Raw genomic sequence first — 21,422 nt, forward strand, 5'->3', positions numbered from 1 at the left:
CTCTCTTCAGATAAGAAGTTAGGATTGTTTGTGCCAATAGCCCAAGGGAAGGAATTTCTCATATTACTTGTTTGTTCTCCCTTTCAACACTTCGTATTTCTGGTTTTTCTTCACTGTTTTTTCCTTCCACCCTTCCATGCTAGTCTCCTGCTCAATCTCTTACCTTTTATTGAAAAAAAAATTACTCAACATTTTATTTTTATTTCTTCACAGCTATTTGGTCTAATTGGTAAAGGATTCTGTGGAATAGCAGAATTCTAACTTTGCAGCCGGGTGCGGTGGCTCACGCCGGTAACCCCAGCACTTTGGGAGGCGGAGGCGGGAGGATCCTGACGTCAAGAGATCGAGACCATCCTGGCCAAAATGGTGAAACCCCGTCTCTACTAAAAACACAAAAAAATTAGCTGGGCATGGTGGCACGCCCTGTAGTGCCAGCTACTCGGGAGGCTGAGGCAGGAAAATCACTTGAACCTGGGAGGTGGAGGTTGCAGTGAGCCGAGATTGCGCCACTGCACTCCAGCCTGGGGAGAGAGCGAGATTCTGTCTAAAAAAAATAATAATAAAAATTCTAATTTTGCTGGTTTCCTAACCCCCAAATTCAGATGAATTTGAATTCTGAAATACAGTAACAGGAATTATCAGCCTGTCTGATTCTAAATTTTGTTGGATCTTCCTCCCAGGACCGTGGACAGCCCAGCCAGCTGTAAAGGCCTCTAAAAAGATCTGGAATAGATCCCCAAGAGGTATCTCACCAAATGAGTCCATTCCATTACAATGGCCAGAATCTTCAGTTTTACTCCCTTGCTCATGTCCACCGCTCATCCGGAGTCCAGACCCAAGCACCACGCTGCGTAGTTGCTAATACGGCAAAACTATCCAGCATTTTTGGTGAAATTGGCTGGAATGCTTTACTCAGTCCGTTTTTCACTGTTAGCAGGGGAACCACCCTAGTATCTTTCATAAAACAGATCCGAATGACAAACACCATCGTGCCCCCGGAGGGCTGAGCTTGTGTTACTGGGTCTGGTCCTACAAACCCTGAAAATCCTGAATCTCTCAAGCAAAGAGATTTCCCAGGGCCAGCTCTGGCCCTTAACAGGCACCCCTTAACGCCAAGCTGCGAATCTGGCTAGGACCTCTATATTTTAGCCAAGAACACCTTGAAATGTACAGTCCTACCAAATCCAGAAGCACAAGGCTAAAGAAAAAAAAAAAAAAACCCCAATGCCCATTGTTGAAAGCCAATTGCGGGGTGAGTGGGGTGATAAGGCTAGCCCACAGCGGATTTAGGCGACGTGGGGAGATGCCAAAGTGAATACATGGTGACTTCTCAATCTAGACGTCTGGAAGGGGCCATGAGAGCCAGACAACTGGGCCCGAACCCCGCCCGGGAGCCAGGGTTTGCAAGGGGCTTAAACCGGCTGGGGAGCCTCACTCTCTCGGGTCCAGCCTCGGCGGCCCGGGATGCCGGTAGGAGGGGCCTGAGCCTCGCCCCACCCCCGCTGCCCGCCATTCGGGTCACCTGACCCACCCGCGGCTCACGTGATCCGTTCCCAGCGCCGCCATTTTGGAGCTCCGGATGAGGAGGGGGAAAGCGGGGGAAAAGAGGGAAAAGAGCCGGGAGAGAGGTGGGCAAGGACAAGGGCGAGGGCACGGCCGGGTCCTGGCTGGCCAAACGAGGCTCGCGGAAGCAGCAGCCGCCGCCTGACCGCAGGTACCGCGCCCCGGGGCCGCCCCTCCGCCCGCTGTTAGCGCCGCCGCCGGCCATGTGCATCCTCCCCTCAGGCCTCTGCCGGCGCTCGCTTCCTCCTCAGCCGGCCGACCCCCGCCAGGTGCTAGCCACAAGCCCCAAGTTCCGTGTCCCGGTTCTGTCTTCTGTGCAGCAAGGCCTGCGGAGACTCCGGGCTTGCCCTGCAGCTGGGGGTGGGGGGGAACCTGCTGCTCCCTGCATACTGTCACCAGCCCGGCCCGCCTGCAGGCCCGCCCGCAGGCGTTGCTTCCTTCTCCAGGCGTTGCTTCCTTCTGCAGATGTGAGATCGCTTAGGCCAGCCGGGATGGACCCAGCCACGATGTTCTCACAGCATCTTTTGATTAATTTTCTAAGCCCCCTCATTCCCCACCCATCACCTCAGTCCTTTAGCCAGTGCGTGGTGTAGAAAAAGCTACTACAGAAACGCAGCCCTGGTCTTCTGCATTTATTACCATCCTCTGGAGATAGAATGATATCTCCGGAGATCACGGAGACCATCAGGGAAAGCTCCCACTTCTTGAGACCTGGGGGCATCGGAATGAATGGTTTGCGTAGAAGACCGGGATGATTAATAAGGTGGAGGCCACTTTCCAAACCCCAAGGCGGTCTTTTTTAAGTTTCTGCAGTGGGCTGTAATTTCCTATCAGTCTGCATCGCTCTTCTCAGGCAATTACTGGATTTATCACCTCTTTGAGTTTGCACTTTCTCCAGTACTCCGCTCTCGCTCAGAGTATGGGTTGCATTATTGATTAAAAGAAAGCCTGGCCCTTCATTCCTTTACCTCACTAACTCGTTGAAAATTAACTTCAGGGGAGCCCTAAAGATGTTTTTTCTGCCCTGGCAGTGAGCTATTTTACTTAACCGTAATCGATAAGGTAGTTGCATTCTAGGTGAAACGAATAAGCATTTTTTTATCTTTTAGATTTATTCCAGCCAGTATAAGAAACAGTGGCAAAGAAATGTAGGACCAGAGTAGGAAACTGCGTTAGAAGATATATAGGTCACACCACTGTGTCATATCTTTTTATACTGTTTTTCTGCCTATTGTGCTTGGTTGCAGAATCACTCGTTAGATTGTATTTTTAGTTTAGATTAAAATAGCAATGTGCAATTTATTGTTCCATTCTCATTAGAAAATGATGTCAGTAAAACCAATAGTGTTGAGTCTAGTACGTAAATTCTGAGGTAAAACAAAATACACAATTATTGGGAGAAGTTTCCAGAGCTATTTTTTCCTAACTTCTGCAAAATCCTCAAGTCGGCTTGTTAGATAAATTATTTAAATTTGCATTACGTAATAGGGTTGCATGAACATTCCTCTGAATTTCTTTTTACATGGAATATTGAGAAATTTTTCACTGCCAAAAAAAAAAAATCATTACTTTGTTTCACCAAGAAAGAGAAATGTTTTGATACTATATACTTTCGTTCTTGGCCACAGCTGGATTTTGAAGATTGATCCAAGGGACTGTATTAATTTCAGGAATTGATTTGAAAGACACTGGCTCTGCCACTTAACAGCCATGTAACCTTGGGTAAGTCACTTAAACCACACTGAGTGTTTCCTTATTTGTAAGATTGTATAACACCCACCTAGCCTGTCCTAAAGAGTTATGAGGATCAGATACCACTAACATGTTTGATAGAGCCTAGCTGTAAGGAGCTGTTACTCTTTTCAGTATTGATATTTTGTACATTTTTATTCTCATTGAGAATTAAGAGGAAAATTGGTATATTAGAGAAAGCATGGTTTTAGAGTGAGATTGGCCTGGATTCCTGTTCTTAAACCAGTTACCACTTTGTGTCTGTCTCAGGTTCCTCATCTGCAAAAAAAAAAAAAAAAAATACACAAAATTTGAGTATTACACAAAATCTACAGAGGCATTACTCCCTAGACTTGCACCTCATGGGCAAGGATTTCCTCAGTCATTTTTGTAGTCTCCAGCACTCTGGTTGGCACACTATAGGTGCTCAATAAATGATAGTAAATCTGAATATTGGTTAATGTTAGTTAGACCTTATGTCTTCATTGCAGCTGCCAAATTAGAATATTCTCTCAGGCTATGTGCCAACTAAGAAACTCTATACTATGAAACTCCATATACTTGTGATATTTATACTCACTTTTTTCTTAGTGGTAATTAATAATTACCTTGGGCTCAGAAGATTTTAAATCAAATAAATTGTAGCCGATATAGTGAGATAAATCTATAAATAATGTGTAAGCAGTTTCCAGGTAACTTTATAGACAGTTTATAATTCAGGGACCTGAAAGTTCGTCTAGCTTCACCCTCTTGTTTTACATCTGAGCAATCTAAAACTCACAGAGACAGTGACTTGCCTAAGGTCACAAGATCACACAGCTAATTGAGGGCACTTTAGGGGAGGGACCCTTGAGCTTATGTCCCCTGCCTTCTTTTGGCTGGAGCAAAATAAATTTGTCATATTTTAGAATTATAATAATCTGGAAGAATGGGGAATTTATTGGCCATTGCTTCTATAGCACAATTTTTTTTTTTTTTTCCATTTTGGAAAAAAATTCTTGTTCTGAAAGAGAAGGTTCTTTTGTATCATATTGCACTGTTCTTCATATAAACACAGAAAATTACAGCCTTTTCTCCAGGCCCACATGAATTGTTCAACTTGATTTTACTCATGATGACCATACTACTGTAACTATAAAGAAGTAATTAGATACCCAGATAACCAAATAGCAAATTATAAGGAAATAAAGACAACTGAAATAATTTGGCTCCTAACTTTTTGTGAGAAAGATATTAATCAGAAGCGTTTGCCTGTGGAATACTGTTGTCAAGGAAAGATTTGAGAGAGTTGGTGGAAAGGGTTATAGAACTTTTCTGGTTTGGGATATAACTTTTGTTTATTACTTATTTATTTGTAACAATTTAATATATTTAATGTTGTTATGTCTAAACATTCCAAACAAGAAATCTCCTGTTTTGCTAATGCCTGTCGTCTTCTTTCCTCGTGGTGAACTTTCCTATTCAGCCATATCGATCTTTTCACTCACCCCCAGATAGCATGCTTATTCTTACTTCTAAAAATATAGTCATGTCATGGCTGCTTTTCTGGTCACTGCTACCCTTGTGTCAACTTGTATCAGCAGTATTCCAAGGAAGCAAATGGCACGTTGAAATGAGGATAATTCAAGGAAGGTATATTTACAAAGATATTAGTAATAAAGGTGTTGGACTTCAGTAAGCAAACCACAGCATAATGCAGTTATCTGGAGCTAGCAGCATTAGGAGAGGGAGAGGTATCAGAATCAGAAGAAGAGTCTTGGAGAGCAGCCTACCTGGAAAGAAATAGCCTTCTATTGAGGAACACGGCCAATCCAAGGTGACCTAGAGGTAGAGAACCAGGACGATGAATATTCTGATCTCACTCTGCTACCTCCCTCTGATCTGTCATGGTTCTTCACTGGCTGACCTCAACCAGAAAGCAGAGGGCAGGGGAGCCTAGTGATGTAACCCCTCTGACACAGAGCAGAATGGAAAGGAGGATACAGTGAGCCTAGAGGGCAAATGGATGATGTCTGGCATGCTGCCCATCCTTTGGGAACCAGTGGACATCTTACCTCTCCATGAACCTTTTGCTTACCTTGCTAGCCCAAAAGAGCTCTTCAGTCTCTTTCAGGATTTAGTCATTGACTGTTGCCTTTTATTTTACCTTGTGTACCATCGCATTGTTTAAACGCTGTTACTTTTTAACTTCCAAATGTTTGCCTTATCCACTCAACTCAGTTTTAAACTACAAGTATTAAGAATTTAAAATTTTTCCTGATACTTTGCCTTGCGCCTTGCACATAACAATTTGTTTGTTACACACACACACATATTTGTAGTTCTGCATTAGTGGTCTAAGTAAAATTTCTGTGATTCTAAGAAATCAAGAAATTTGAAGAATTGGCCTTAAGGTAACTTCCCCTGTGTGTATACTTTATTATTATCTGTTTAGCCTTTTTATTATGAAAAATGTTAAACATTTACATAAGTAGAAAGAACAGTGAATTCCTAGGTACTCATCATTCAACTTCAATTACAGAATTAGTCATTCTTTATTCTCATCCTCTCCACCCCACCACTGCAGTATCACCAAGGTAATTGTTTTAAAGCTGTGTTTACGTTGATCTCTTGGAAGCCAAGGAGAGTATGCAGATTGTCATAGTTTATGTCGTCATCACTATTGAGCCACTGACATTGTATGTATACTCCTTATTTCATCTCTTGTGTTCAGATTTGCTTCACTTGACACGCAATCTCATATATATGTATTTCTGCATTAGTGGTCTAAGTAACATTTTTGTGAAAATTGGAAGAGTTGGCCTTACAGTAACTTCCCCTCTGTGTATACTTTATTATCAACTGTTTATCTAACCTTTTTTTTTTTTTTTAACAGAGACTTGTTTTTATGAGATTAACCTGTGCATTGATTTTGCATGGGGACCCAAACTGGTTTTTCAGGTGTTTCCTGACATATTTTATGTTGTCATATCTGTTTTATAGCTGCCATTACTGTACTTATCCCCAAATGTATGCAGCCTTTAAAATGAGATACTTACATAAATGTTCAGGGAAAATTGGAGCATCTGCTGCAAATTTCCATTAGCTCTTAATGCCTGAGCAGACACAGCTTTAAAAATCTGAATGTTTTGTCAGATTCTTTTGTATTAGTCTTTTTCTTGAGTTAAGATGAACTCCTCCTTCTCTTCATTTCACTTTCTTTTTAAGGTACACACTGAAATATCCACGGGGAGCAATTTGCACTGGTCTGTGTCACTTCTCTTATTAAGTAGAAGAAAGATAACATGAGTCACCTTTGTAACCCTGTGGATGTGCAAAGTCTCTTGAACAAACATTCACTTGTTAACCTCCAGATGATTAGTCAGCCTTCATGGGTGTTACATTTCATGGGAATGGAGACCTTAGATCTACAGTAGAGAGCCGCATCGTGTTCAGAAAATTGAACGTTTGAGGATTCCTATTATTAAACTTATTATTTAATCAATTTGCATTTAACCATTGAACTGACAGAAATAAGGCCTTAAGTTAATCACCCTAAAGGGAAATCAGTAGTCACATGAAGAGCCACAGCTCCTCTTGGCCTAAAAATGTGGAATTCTAAGACAATAAAGCAACTTAGGAAGTCATAAAAAGGTTTTTCTAAGGAAACAAATTGTTCCCCCATTGGTCTCCTCTTTAATGACTTACAGCTGAGCATAGAGATCTAAAAAGACTTGTTCCTTCTACCTGAGAAAGATGAAACAGAACTAGTCTTTTGAGAGATTGTTTAAGGGAGAGTGGCTGAAGGACCATGGGCCTTTGGGAGCCAGGGTAGCTGTCATTGTTGGAATGGCCATGGAATGCATCTTCTGCTGTGAGGGCAGTTAGAGACAGCTAGTAGCCGAGAGAAAAAAAGCTGATGCCATAGGGCAGAGTATTATTGGGAAGAAGTAGTACTGAAGAAGCCAAGAGTAAAGTGTTTGCATTTTTGCCTGATGTGGACCTAGATCTAGAAAGCTGGCTTGCCAGAAGGAGTAGAAAATCAGGAAGAAAAGCCATAGCTGCTGCCCAGAGTTGTGGGCGACCTGGCACTGAAGCTGGTCAGCACTCTGTTGCGGGGGGGGGGGGGGGGGGGGGTGCGGGGGCAGGGGGGCGGGGCCTGGCAGGACATTAGTTATCATCTTGGCAGGGGCTGAAGGGCCCTTATATGTTGATTCAACCATGCGGGGAAGAACAGCGATGATTCACCACCTAAAATAAGAATTCAGAGCCTGGGACTGAAGTTTAAGAATAGTGTGGTCTTTGGTCTATAGCTAGTGCCACTAAAAATTTTGTTGGCATTTATTGAATGTTGTGAGTAAGATTCCAGAATGCACCTAAAATGTGGAAAAACAAAACTTGTTGCTGGAAAAAAGCCTAAACTTAAAAATGTGATCCAAGTCAACAAATTAATCTCACTTTAAGCCAAAGGAAATGTTTGAAATGAAAGTACTGCCAGGAAATAGAAAGAGTATTCTAGACTTAGGCAGAAAGATTTATGGGTATTTATGTTTAGTGACTTTCTCAGCCATAATGCATTATTAGAACGAACAAATAACCTCTTCTAAGGACTCTGTTCATATCTGGAAGTGAAACACAATTGGGATATCAATTTTTTCCTTCTCTGATGTCCCTTAGCCTTTCAGGAAAAAAAAAAAAACCATGTATGTGGATATGAGTAATAGTTGACCGCTAATATGACCTCTAAAAAAAAACCACAGCATAGTTTGTGGTTTATCTTCAGGAAGATAAAGGAAGTAAAAGTAGGAACTAGATCATTGCTTTTATTTAATTTCATTTATATAGTACTTTCCCAAATTCAATATGCCCTGTACAAACTACCTGACTATAGTTTCACAATTTCAAAGATTTGGGGAGAAAAAAAACAAATTTGTGATTTTAGTAATAAAACTGCAGCTGTATTTGGTATAAGAAATACTCTCTCAAGAATTGTATCAGTCATTGGCTTTACAGAGTGATGTTTCACAGTAACTGGAGGGGTTTCACATGCCTTGAGAATGGCTGTGCTCCTTTAATCAAGGAATAGGAGTCTTTTTTTTTTTTTTCTTTCTTGGCATTGTGCAAAATGGAGGGAGTACTTTTGGTCCTGCTGGATGCTGAAGGCAAAGAAAGTGAAGAAAAATGGAGAAAAAGATCATCTTTCCAAAGAAATAAGTGATAGAGGGGAGTATCTTCATCATTAGTCTTGATAGAAGATTGCATTCTAAAGAGAAATTCTAACCAATTTAAATCTATACTGGGGATCGCCAGGTGTGTGGACATGGAGCTTCCAGCTTAGAAAATACTTAGATGAGATTATAGACACTAACATTCTCTTATATTTTCTAAATTACATGCCTGTAATTATCCTGTAACCTGGTATTTTTCTGTTTTACATTATCCTTTTTAGATATGGAAGAAAGTAGCAGTGTTGCCATGTTGCTGCCAGATATTGGGGAACAGGAAGCTATATTGACTGCTGAAAGTATCATCAGTCCTTCATTGGAAATTGATGAACAAAGAAAAACTAAACCAGATCCATTAATCCATGTTATCCAGAAGTTAAGCAAGATAGTGGAAAATGAAAAGTCACAAAAATGTCTTTTAATTGGGAAGAAACGCCCACATTCAAGTGCTGCAACACACTCTCTTGAAACCCAAGAACTTTGTGAGATTCCAGCTAAAGTAACCCAGTCACCTGCTGCTGATACTAGAAGGGCTGAGATGTCACAAACAAATTTTACCCCTGACACTCTTGCCCAGAATGAAGGGAAGGCTATGTCTTATCAGTGTAGCCTTTGTAAGTTTCTATCATCATCCTTTTCCGTGTTAAAAGATCATATTAAGCAGCATGGTCAGCAAAATGAAGTGATACTAATGTGCTCAGAGTGCCATATTACATCTAGAAGCCAGGAGGAACTTGAAGCCCACGTGGTGAATGACCATGACAACGATGCCAATATCCACACCCAATCCAAAGCCCAACAGTGCGTAAGCCCCTCCAGCTCTTTGTGTCGGAAAACCACAGAAAGAAATGAAACGGTTCCAGATATCCCAGTAAGTGTGGACAATCCACAGACTCATACTGTCCAAACTGCATCTGTGGCAGAAATGGGTAGGAGGAAATGGTATGCATACGAACAGTACGGCATGTATCGATGCTTGTTTTGTAGTTATACTTGTGGCCAGCAGAGAATGTTGAAAACACACGCTTGGAAACATGCTGGGGAGGTTGATTGCTCCTATCCAATCTTTGAAAATGAAAATGAGCCCCTAGGCCTGCTGGATTCTTCAGCAGCTGCTGCGCCTGGTGGGGTCGATGCAGTGGTCATTGCTATTGGAGACAGTGAACTGAGTATTCACAATGGGCCATCAGTGCAAGTGCAGATTTGCAGCTCAGAACAGTTATCATCTTCATCTCCTTTAGAACAGAGTGCAGAAAGAGGAGTACACCTAAGTCAGTCAGTTACCCTGGACCCCAATGAGGAAGAAATGCTAGAAGTGATTTCTGATGCAGAGGAGAATCTGATTCCTGATAGCCTGCTTACATCAGCACAGAAAATCATCAGCAGCAGCCCCAATAAAAAAGGGCATGTTAACGTGATAGTGGAGCGATTGCCAAGTGCTGAAGAAACCCTTTCACAGAAGCGCTTCCTCATGAACACTGAAATGGAAGAAGGGAAGGACCTGAGCCCAACAGAAGCTCAGATTGGGCGTGAAGGAACGGATGATGTTTATCGTGCTGATAAATGTACTGTTGATATTGGGGGATTGATCATAGGCTGGAGCAGTTCAGAGAAGAAAGACGAGTTAATGAATAAAGGCCTGGCTACTGATGAGAATGCCCCACCAGGCCGGAGAAGGACAAATTCTGAATCTCTTCGATTACACTCATTAGCTGCAGAAGCCCTTGTCACAATGCCTATAAGAGCTGCAGAGTTGACAAGAGCCAACCTGGGGCACTATGGAGATATAAACCTTTTAGGTCCAGATACTAGTCAAAGGCAAGTAGATAGTACATTGGCAGCATACTCAAAAATGATGTCGCCACTTAAAAACTCTTCAGATGGATTAACTAGTCTTAACCAAAGCAACTCCACCTTGGTAGCACTCCCAGAGGGTAGGCAGGAATTGTCAGATGGGCAGGTTAAGACAGGCATCAGCATGTCTTTACTCACCGTCATTGAAAAATTGAGAGAAAGGACAGACCAAAACGCTTCAGACGATGACATTTTGAAAGAGTTGCAGGACAACGCCCAGTGCCAACCCAACAGCGATACAAGTTTGTCTGGAAACAATGTGGTGGAATACATCCCAAATGCTGAACGACCCTACCGTTGCCGCCTGTGTCACTACACAAGTGGCAACAAGGGCTACATCAAGCAGCACTTACGAGTCCATCGACAGAGACAGCCTTATCAGTGTCCTATCTGCGAGCACATAGCGGACAACAGCAAAGATTTGGAGAGTCACATGATCCACCACTGTAAGACAAGAATATACCAGTGCAAGCAGTGTGAAGAATCCTTCCATTATAAGGTAAGCATTGGTTCAGGAAGTCTTTCAGAGGACCTTCGCATCTTAGAGTGAGAAGGGAACTTTGTAGATCTAGTCCAATCACCTCATTTTATAGATAAGGAAACTGGGTCCCAGAAAAGTTTGATAATTTGCCCAAGGGGATCCCAACTTACCAGTATTAAAGTTGGGACTGTTCAGAATTTCTGCTGTAGAATCCTTTTCCCTGCCTGCTGCCTCCTTAACAGCCTCTGTGTTTTAGTGTGTGTGGTCTAAAGTGTTGATTTTCTGTTGCAACAGAATTATAGGGAGTGTATAGTGGATTGACATCATACATACGTTTGACTTAAACAAATTTAACCGTACATCATCACAACAAAAAAATACATATTTTTCATCTTATATGGCCCCAGAATGCCAGGCATTCAGTTCAGCTTCTACATAACCAACAGTGATGTGTATCATTGCAGAAGGAAAAATGGGCTATGGTGGACCTATTAAAAGGCACTGTCATGGAAATAGAGCCATGTGTGTCATGTTTTATGGGCAGGGTAAAGAACTTTCAAGAGTTATTTTGACTGTCTGATTTTTATCTTAAGTGCTGACCTTATCAAAACCAATATCCTGTATGAAGTGCTATTCGTTTATAAAGGAAACTTGTTGAATCATTGGTTTAGAACTTTTCTTCTTCAGTGGGCCAGGTGACTCCTTGAAAATGTATTACAAGTGTTATCCTAAGGGCTAACTAGGAGGTAGACTTTTTCCCTCAGATTACCGAGAGCTGGGGTCTAGCTGTGGTAAAAGTAACAGGAGGGAGGCTGAGGTGGGCGGATCACGAGGTCAGGAGATCGAGACCATCCTGGCTAACACTGTGAAACCCTGTCTGCTAAAAATACAAAAACTTAGCTGGGTGTGGTGGTGGGCACCTGTAGTCCCAGCTACTCGGGAGACTGAGGAAGGAGAATGGCCTGAATCTGGGAGGCGGAGCTTGCAGTGAGCCAAGATCCTGCCTCTGCACTCCAGCCTGGGCAACAGAGTGAGACTCCATCTCAAAAAAAAAAAGGGTAACAGGAATAAGAAAGCCCTTGAGTCTGAGGTTCACTGCTTCTCAGATTAACTCATGAAATTCCAAGTAGGACGTCCACATAGGCTGCAAAGACAAGTTCCAGAAGTCTCCGGGAGTTTCTTTTGCTACTGAGCTCTTGATTCATGGAAATGGAAGTAGAGGAGACAGGATATCCTTGGAGGAGCATTTCCAGTTAGGTCTCTTACACATTTAGATATTTAAATGAAAAATCAGGAGTCCGGCGATTACTGATTGGATTTTTTTTTTGTGAAGTTGCATTATTCTGAACACTGCTCGTTCCTCCTCTGGGCCTACCAGTGTTTCAGTAAATACGGATACGCCCTGTGTAATCACCTAAGAAAATGGTGACTTCCTTTCAGAGAATATGAAGAGGAACTGTCCATTGAATGTGATTATGATTTGCTAATGTACTTCTTTCTATAAATTGTCAAATGTGTCACATGATCCTTTAGCAGACTTGATTTTAAAATATGGTAATTCGTTGTACTAGGCCATGAAAGCAATGAACCTGTTCTTCTACAGCCTCCTAAGAGTTGGACATATATATTTATTGAAAATTACATATTTCTTTCCACTTTTTAGAGTCAATTGAGGAACCATGAGAGAGAACAGCACAGTCTTCCAGATACCTTGTCAATAGCAACTTCTAATGAGCCAAGAATTTCCAGTGATACAGCTGATGGAAAATGTGTCCAGGAAGGTATCTATATGTTTTGTTATGCAGGCTGCAGTGACTCGCACATGACATAAAAGTGCCCTTAATTGTCTTGGTTGGTTATTTTCAGAGCAAAAGCCTATATTCTCCTCCATTTTTGTACCATGGATGTGAGTGAATCTGATCTCACTGTTTCTGAGGAAATGCCAAGTACTGAATGAAGCAGGTGATTACTAGGTCCTAGGTGAGAAGCCCTAGATAGTAAGGATTCATCTTCAGTTGAAACTTAAGAGCCCCTTAGAAGGTGATGTACCAGCAAGCCAGAAAAGCTACAACATGGAAAACAGGCCTCCCCTCCCTCTCGGCACCAGTTGACCTACTGAGAACAGAGCTTTTGCAGATGGTAGGCCCCCACCCCAAACTTTAACTGGGGCTTCCCGCTGTGATCTTATTCTTACACAAGTATGACTGCCAGATTTCATCTGCATTATTAAAAAAAAAAAAAAACACACACAGACACACAAGATCTTTTTATGTACTAGTTAGGTAGCAGTCAACCAAGTTTCTGGTAATAGGAATATTAGAATCAAAAGATTTAATTAGAGCTCCATGAAAAGGAGGATGCCACATTCGGAGAATTAAGGATAAAGTGTACTAAGCTGTGCCGCTTTGGTTCAGCTCACTTAAATTGATATACTTTAAATGTCTCCAGTGTGGCGCATAATGTTTATGGGAGATAAAACATATTGGGGTGACTTTCCTTTTTAGATTTGCTAAGAATTAAAGTTAGAAACGACTACAGAGTGAAATGTTTTACCATAATGTTTCATTAAATTATACCCTAGAAAGCATAACTGATTCTAGAATGCTTCTGAAAGAACTGATTTTGACACCACTGTAGCACCAAAATTCTCATGTCAAACAGATGTCATCCCTGTAAAACTCTCCGAAACAAAAGGAGTTTATGACATAACATCTGTTTCTGCAGTAGATGGCTGAGCTAAAACAGTTTTGTTTCCTTTTTACAAAATAGCCCTAAATGCCTCCTTTTATTTTAATTCATTATGTTTCCATATCCCCTTTAAAGGAGACATTAAAACGTCTGATATGATTGGACCATAAATCCCTAATGAAGGGATGAAGTAAATACTACTCAGTAGCACCACCTGCAGTTAATATCAGTGTTGGAAGATGTCTTTTTTAGCACCGTCCTGAAAAGCAAACATTTCAAACTGTCCAAATGAGTTAACATTAAAATTCACAATTTTAATAAAAAGATTAAAGTGTCAGCTCAAAATTAAAATAACCACTTCAGACTTTACAGTATTAATGTATGTTTACTAGATTTTATGTTGCAGCATCTTTTCTTTGTGGCTCATGCCTTTTTTTAGGGTTACATGTATGGATTTTTAAATTGCCTGCCATGCCTCTTTTCCCCCACCTGGCTCCATTTGCTTTTTTCTCTCAGCACTGTAGCAGTTCAGATGGCTGCATACTTATACCTGGATGGGTACTTTATTAACTCAATATTAGATATTTTGAAATCTGGTTGTCAGGCCAAAGAAAAAAATTTTAGCTCACAAATAAGGTAATAATAATTCATGCTTTGTTAAAACTTCTTTACCTATTTAGTAAACTTGTTAAACAAGAAGAGAGATGTGTGCCTCTGTGATCCCCAGTCTCTGCCATTCTGATAGCACAGATACCTTAGGGCATGTTTCAGCTTAACATTTGCTTGGCCAAAAGGCATGGCCTGCCTGTCTTAAGCTAGATACTGTGCTAGGTGCTGGGAGTACAGTGAAAGGCATCACTGCCCTTCAGGAATCCAACTCAGTGAAGAAGACAGAACGAGGCTGATGGGTATGTCAGCAGATACCGCAGGAGCTCAAATAGAGCCGCAAGCAAAGCCCTTTCGTATGGTGTTACTCCATGAAACCTAATTAAATTGTTTTTTTATTGGAAACCTATAATTTGCCAAGCCCTGGGGATTCAGTCTAAACAAAACAAGCAGATCCTTATCCTCAGGGAATAGACAGCTTAGTGACAGGGCAGAGATTTTACCCAGACATGCAGGTAAAGTACAGACTTTGCTAAAGGAAAAATATAGGACTTATTAAACTATGCTGTTAGATGAGAAAACTGAGACTTCAAGAGGCAAAATAATTTACCCATGATCGTACTGGTAGAAAGTGGCAGAGCGAGGACTAAGCCCAAGTTTTTGAACTTTAAATCCAATATTCTTTCCATTGGAAACAGTTGCTTGAAGTAGCACAGGCTCTCATTCTGTGCTATATTAAGTTTTTCCATCTGTCAGTTTTATTAGTTGTCATTGATCTGTAATATTTCTCACACAAAACCATTATCCAATATTTCACACTTCATTTTTTAGGGTTTTTTTAAAACTGTATTTGGAACAGTGCCATTTATAATCAAGTCCAAGTTTTTAACCTACCAATTAAGAGCAATACTTAGATTATAATTATGATTAGTGTGTATATTAATGTTATAGATTTATACCAGGAAATTAGGACATTTTGTTCTGCCTGGCAGTAGTTATTAGCAAAAGAAAATTTCAATTTTAGAAACCGTAAATTTAACTTAAGGATTTTCTTTGTTGAAATTTCAGTGTGGGTTTTCCTTTGTATAATACCACAGATTTTACTTTTATGCAGTGTATGCAGGTGTTCTACCTAAGCTTTCTTCCTGCCAAGAGACACACAGTTCTTCCTGCTCTGCCTTTTTCATGAGCTTCCATGCTTGCTTTGTTTCTGAATATAAAGCAGAGTGTGAATAGCCTGTGGACTGTATGCTGACAGACAAGTGCATGAAGCATTGAATATCTTCAAGAAATCGTTTTATATGATCAAGTCACTCAACTCGTGTTGACATAAGCTTACCCCAACTTGAATTACTCAGCCCTGTTGTTGCAGAGTGAGTTTAGTAACATGGCTTCTTTTCGTTGGATCCATGTTTCCTGCATTTCAGAGAGCTGCATATTCACTGTCAGTCATAACTTTTGTCCTTGTAACCTGTCAGTTAACTAGAAAGAATTATACCTTGCGTAGCACTTAAAAATTTGCGGCTGCTTTTCCTTTCTTGTTGTGTTGGTAGCTGACGTTTAGTGGCAAACAAAGAAAATGCACTGGGTGAAAAGGCCTTAGGCTTTTTTTTTGTAGGGGGAGAGTGGGGAAGAGATCTCTTGCTCTGTTGCCCTGGCTGGTGTCCAGCTCCTGGCCTCAGGCAATCCTCCCACCTCAGCCTCCCAGAGTGCTAGGATTATGGGCATGAGCCACCACACCCAGCCAGGCTTTTTATATTGAGTTGGTTATATATGCTTCATAGCTACACTTTATAATATTGGAGTATAGTATTAAATTACAGCTTGTTGACAAGTCAGTGTTTCTGTAAGACAGTATATCCAATATTGGTTAGAGTAACACCTATTTGGTGATACAGATCAACAGGGTGTCTCTGATTAATTTAGCTCCTACACAGTCAGCCAGAAGCAAGTTCATTATGATTTAGAATATTGTACATGGTTATGCAGAAATCATCCCAACCTATCTGTGTTTATAGGTCAGATGATGTTGTTTATATCTGCTGATAGTGTATATGCAGGAAAACCTATAAAACCACTTCAGACTTGTTAAAACAGTGAGAAAGCCGTAATTGAAATATTAATACAACTGTGTGGTGTAAATTTTCATTTACAATGGAATGTAAATGCTGTCATTTGAATCTTGTCAAAGCCTGCTACTAAAACTCTGAAATACCTTGTCTAGGGAATAAGTCTTCAGTCCAGAAACAGTATAGATGTGATGTGTGTGATTATACAAGTACAACATATGTTGGTGTCAGAAACCACAGGCGAATCCATAACTCTGATAAGCCGTACAGGTAGGTGTTATGATTCTAGAATTTTAATGCTTGTATTAAAATATTTTATAGTAAAGAAAATGAAATAAAAATATATAGCACTTATTGAAACACAGGTTAAGAAGTAAGAAATTTTCACTAATTGGTTTTATATTTTGTTGTTTTATATATTTACTTATTTATTCTTTGAGCCAGTGTCTTGCTGTATTGCCCAGGCTGGAGTGCAGTGGTGTGATCACAGCTCACTGCAGCCTCGAACTCCTGGCCTCAAGGGATCCTCCCACATCAGCCTCCCAATCCCTGCTGGGATTGCAGGCGTGAGCCACTGCACCTGGCTGGTTTTATAAGTCTTGTTTGGTTTGTTAAGATGTGAACTTTAAGCTTGAATCTTAGGACAGTAGGCATTTTGTCTAGTTGATATATAGGAAATTGTCTTTATCTGTCAATTTTATGTTTTCATTTCATATGGGTATAAATTTCATAGCAATTTTCAGTGCCTTAGAGTTCATTTCAGTAATTTGGCAGTAAGGTACTCAGTATTCAGCAAAAGATCCTTAAAATTTAAAGGCAATAAAATTTTCTATGAAAGAGTCCGTTTTTCAAAATTAAGCTAGTATGTGTAGAATAAGTCATTCAATTTCGTTACTTGATTTTTCCCAAAAGCAAATTCGGATATGTATTTCAGAAAATATAGGCATTCTCAGTGATAGTGCTAGGCAATGGGCATGAACTTTCACCCCTTTGTCAAAACTTAGCAGGTTTAACTCTCTCCCCAGATTCTGTAGATATGATACAAGAGAGTGTGGGAAAGTTATTCTATTAATCTCAATGAGAACCCAATAGATTGTGCCATAAAAGGTCATTGTTTAATCCCACAGTGTGGTGATCTGTGTATGGTTTCGAATATTTAATATTTGCTTAATTTGCAAACCAGCAGACTTACTTATAATCACTCTTCAGACAGTGCATCTGTTTGCAGAGTCTTAAAACTCTGTGGAAGGTGTTTGACCTTGCCTCAGTCCTCCTCAGTGTCTTCCTTCCTTCCTTCCTTTCCTTCCTTTCCTTCCTTTCCTTCCTTTCCTTCCTTCCTTTCCTTCCTTCCTTTCCTTCCTTTCCTTTCCTTCCTTTCCTTTCCCTCCCTCCCTCCCTCCCTCCCTCCCTCCTTCCTTCCTTCCTTCCTTTTTTTGTTTGACAGAGTCTCGCTCTGTCATCACCCAGGCTGGAGTGCAGTGGCGTGATCTCACCTCACGGCAACCTCTGCCTCCCAGGTTCAAGTGATTCTCATGCCTCAGCCTCCCGAGTAGCTGGGACCACAGGCATGTGCCATGATTAGCTAATTAGAGACGGGGTTTCGCCAGGTCTTGAACTCCCGGCCTCAAGTGTCCGCCCACCTTGGCCTCCCAAAGTGCTGGGATTACATGGTTACACCATGTCCAATCAGTCTGTTTAATAGGTGGGACTGAGTATATTTACATTCGTGATTTATACTGGGAAATGTTTAAGAGAATGTGATGGAAACAGGGAACACTAGTTTACCTGATAGGAGGAGAAAGCTTTGCCTTTATATTTTTGGTATCCTTGAATTTAGACATACCGTGCCAGATTCATGTGATTTAAGTAAGAAGAAAATAACATTTCTCCGGGTCCAGAATTAGATTGTTCTTTCATTCATGGAGAAATATTTATTGAGCAAATATTATGCTTCAGGGGCCGTGCTAGATTCTTGGACTGCAGTCATAACAAAACAGACGTCATCTTTGCTGTCATGGAACTTGTAGACAAACAATAAGCAAGTAAACCCTCAAATACTTAGGAAAAAGATTAGTGATTCTGGTTCTGTTGAAGGTTTTACATCTGCTTTATTAGATCAGTCTTGCAGCTTAAAGGTTCATTTTGATAGCTGTCAGTGTCTCAGGGATGTTTTCTTGTGTTCTTAAAATATTCACAGATTCATAGGATTCATTGCAGTTGTCCTAGGGTCTTCCTACCAACGGGCAACATCCCGTGAGCATCCTCTTTGTGTAACATCAGAGAACTCTCAGCCTGTTATTTTCCAAATTTATTCACACTCCACTTGTCACTGGGTTTGGTGTGTTTATGCCTTAGAAACAATTTTGTCATATCTCCCTCTTTGTACTTATCATCAGTTTTTCCTCATAAGTCTTATTTTCCAATGTCATGGCTCTCCTTTTAACCTTCTTTAAATACTCACCATCCTTTGTCTTCATGGGATTTCGGGTCGCAGAGCATTACGAATTAACATGTTCTATTCCAGGATGTTTCTAGGACTTTCTCCTCGTTGTCCTATACTGTGTGCCTTAAGCAGAGCTGGTAGCATAGCCTTTATAATGTCTGACTTAATTCAAGGATCACAGGAGTTTCTCTGGCTCATTTCGTGTCTGCTTCATTCAGTTTGGTTGCCTGGTGCACTTATGGTCAGAGTTTGGGCTTGGTTTCTCAGAGTTCATGCCATACCCTATGCATTTCTGATGCCCTACATTTCGTTAAGAAACATGCTCACAAGCAGCAGTAATGAGTTCTTCAAGAGCTACAAGGCCTTGTTGCACAACTTCTAAACGTTGCACAAGGTCACAAAGGATTTATTGTTTATTTTAGTGTGCCTATTACATAATAAGTTTTCTCTAGTGGTGAAACCTGTTCCTTTCTCGTGCTTTTGCTTTTTATGCTGTCATTCCAGTCCTTCAATGACCCCATCTTTGTGGTCTGGGCAGTACGGCTTCATGGATCCCTGGTTCTGGGGGCAGATAGTCCTGGGATTGAATCTGAGCTCTCTCACTTGTGAGATTTGTGATCTTGCGCAAACTGTTTCACCTCTCTGTACTGGTTTTGTCATTAATAGAATGAGGATATTAAGGTTGTGAGGGTGAAATGAAATACCATATAAGGTACCAGCACATAATAAACAGCCAGTAAGTGGTAGCTGGTAGTTACTGGGCCCAGCTTCTATCTTCTCAATAATTCATTATCTAACCAAAGAAAAGTACTAAAAGGCTGATGACCTCTAAACACTAGGGAAACAAAGAAGAATTAATTCTGTGCCAGGGTAGGCAAGCAGAGCTCATTTTACAGGAGAGATGCTGGGCCCAGGCAGAGTGCTGTCCCTGCTGAGGTCCCCATGCTATGTCTGGCTGCTTTGGAGTCACTCTAGTATCTTGGGAGCATCCCAGGCCTGGACCACACAGTTCCTGTGCCCCACTGGTGACCTTGGGAATGTTATGCCATACTAAGCCTCTTTTCCCATACGAAACTGGGGAGAATACTTCCCCGCTCATAAGGCTTTGTGAAGATTAAGTGAGATTATATTTATGAAGTACCCAGCATATTACTTGGTGCATTGAAGGGGCTTGTTGCCATTTTCTGCTCATGAAGTTGTCAGATTATCTCAGAAGCGCTGTTCTTACCCAGAAAAAAAGAGAGCTGTTTTCCATTCCTGTGGAAGGACAGGGAAAGATTAAAATGACATCATTCCATCCCAGTCCCTACCAATGCAGCTATTCATAACTTTGTTTTTATTCTGTGTAAACCATACACCAATTATAGTTATACCTGACATTTCTTTTTTTTCTCTTTTTTAAATTTTATTTTTCCATAAGTTGTTGGGGTACAGGTGGTGTTTGGTTACATGAATAAGTTCTTTAGTGGTGATTTGTGAGAACCGGGTGCACCCATCACCCGAGCAGTATACACAGCACCATATTTGTTGTCTTTTATCCCTCGCCCTCCTCCCACTCTTTCCCCCCAAGTCCCCAAAGCCATTTTATCATTCTTATGCCTTTGCGTCCTCATAGCTTAGCTCCCACGTATCAGTGAGAACATGTGATGTTTGGTTTTCCATTCCTGAGTTACTTCACTTAGAATAATAGTTTCTAGTCTCATCCAGGTCACTGCAAATGCTGTTAATTCATTCCTTTTTATGGCTGAGTAGTATTCCATCATATATATATGTCTCAGAGTTCTTTATCCACTCGTTGATTGATGGGCATTTGGGTTGGTTCCACGATTTTGCTATTGTGAATTGTGCTGCTATAAACTTGCGTGTGCAAGCATCTTTTTCAAATAATGACTTCTTTTCCTGGGATTGCTGGATCAAATGGTAGTTCTACTTTTAGTTCTTTAAGGAATCTCTACACTGTTCCATAGTGGCTGTACTAGTTTACATTCCCACCAGCAATGTAGAAGTGGTCCTTATCGCCACATCCACACCAACATCTACTGTTTATTGATTCTTTGATTATGGCCATTCTTACAGTAGTAAGGTGGTGTCACACTGTGGTTTTGATTTGCATTTCCCTGATCATTAGTGATGTTGCATTTGATTTGCATTTCCCTGATCATTAATGATTTTTTCATATGTTTGTTGGCCATTTACATATCTTCTTTTGAGAATTGTCTATTTATGTCCTTAGCCCACTTTTTGATGGGATTGTTTTTTTCCTACTGATTTGTTTGAGTTCATTGTAGATTCTGGATATTAGTCCTTTGTCAGATGTATAGATTATGAAGATTTTCACCCACTCTTTGGGTTGTCTGTGTACTCTGCTGACTGTTCCTTTTGCCTTGCCAAAGCTCTTTAGTTTAATTAGATACAGCTATTTATCTTTGTTTTTATTGCAATTGCTTTTGGGTTTTTAGTCATGAAATCCTTGCCTAAGCCAGTGTCTAGAAGGGTTTTTCCAATGTTATCTTCTAGAATTTTTGTAGTTTCAGGTCTTAGGTTTAAGTCCTTAATCCATCTTGAGTTGATTTTTGTATAAGGTGAGAGATTGTACCTGACATTTATAACATTGACCCCAAAGTTTTACTGAAAAGTTGCACTCAAAATTTTTCATATTAGATGGTCCTTGGTTTAGTTCAATATTACACTGCTGGACCTGCCCTGATTTACATCTCCCAGTACCACTTTTGTAGAGAACAAAATGGGAGAACAAAACGTTGTCCTAAGAGTATCAGTTTCTT

General features: G+C 40.7%; 1 protein-coding gene across 3 annotated transcripts in view; it reads left to right on the forward strand.

The window, feature by feature from the left end:
* The first annotated feature begins 1,540 nt into the window (after positions 1-1,540).
* The window catches only part of ZNF507 (zinc finger protein 507), a 42,416-nt gene continuing 22,534 nt past the window's right edge, over positions 1,541-21,422 (forward strand). Inside the window, exons 1-5 of one of the 3 annotated variants that reach the window (XM_054464660.2) lie at positions 1,664-1,714; positions 3,192-3,285; positions 8,723-10,851; positions 12,497-12,614; positions 16,352-16,466. In XM_054464660.2, the coding sequence (XP_054320635.2) occupies positions 8,725-10,851; positions 12,497-12,614; positions 16,352-16,466 (2,360 nt within the window). In that variant the 5' untranslated portion in view covers positions 1,664-1,714; positions 3,192-3,285; positions 8,723-8,724. Of the gene's footprint in view, positions 1,715-1,807; positions 1,833-3,191; positions 3,286-8,722; positions 10,852-12,496; positions 12,615-16,351; positions 16,467-21,422 lie in introns of those variants that run through there. The other 2 variants (XM_054464659.2, XM_054464661.2) reach the window with 2 other exon arrangements.

The sequence above is a fragment of the Pongo pygmaeus genome, chromosome 20 (genome assembly GCF_028885625.2).
Source record: "Pongo pygmaeus isolate AG05252 chromosome 20, NHGRI_mPonPyg2-v2.0_pri, whole genome shotgun sequence".
Lineage (NCBI taxonomy): Eukaryota > Metazoa > Chordata > Mammalia > Primates > Hominidae > Pongo > Pongo pygmaeus.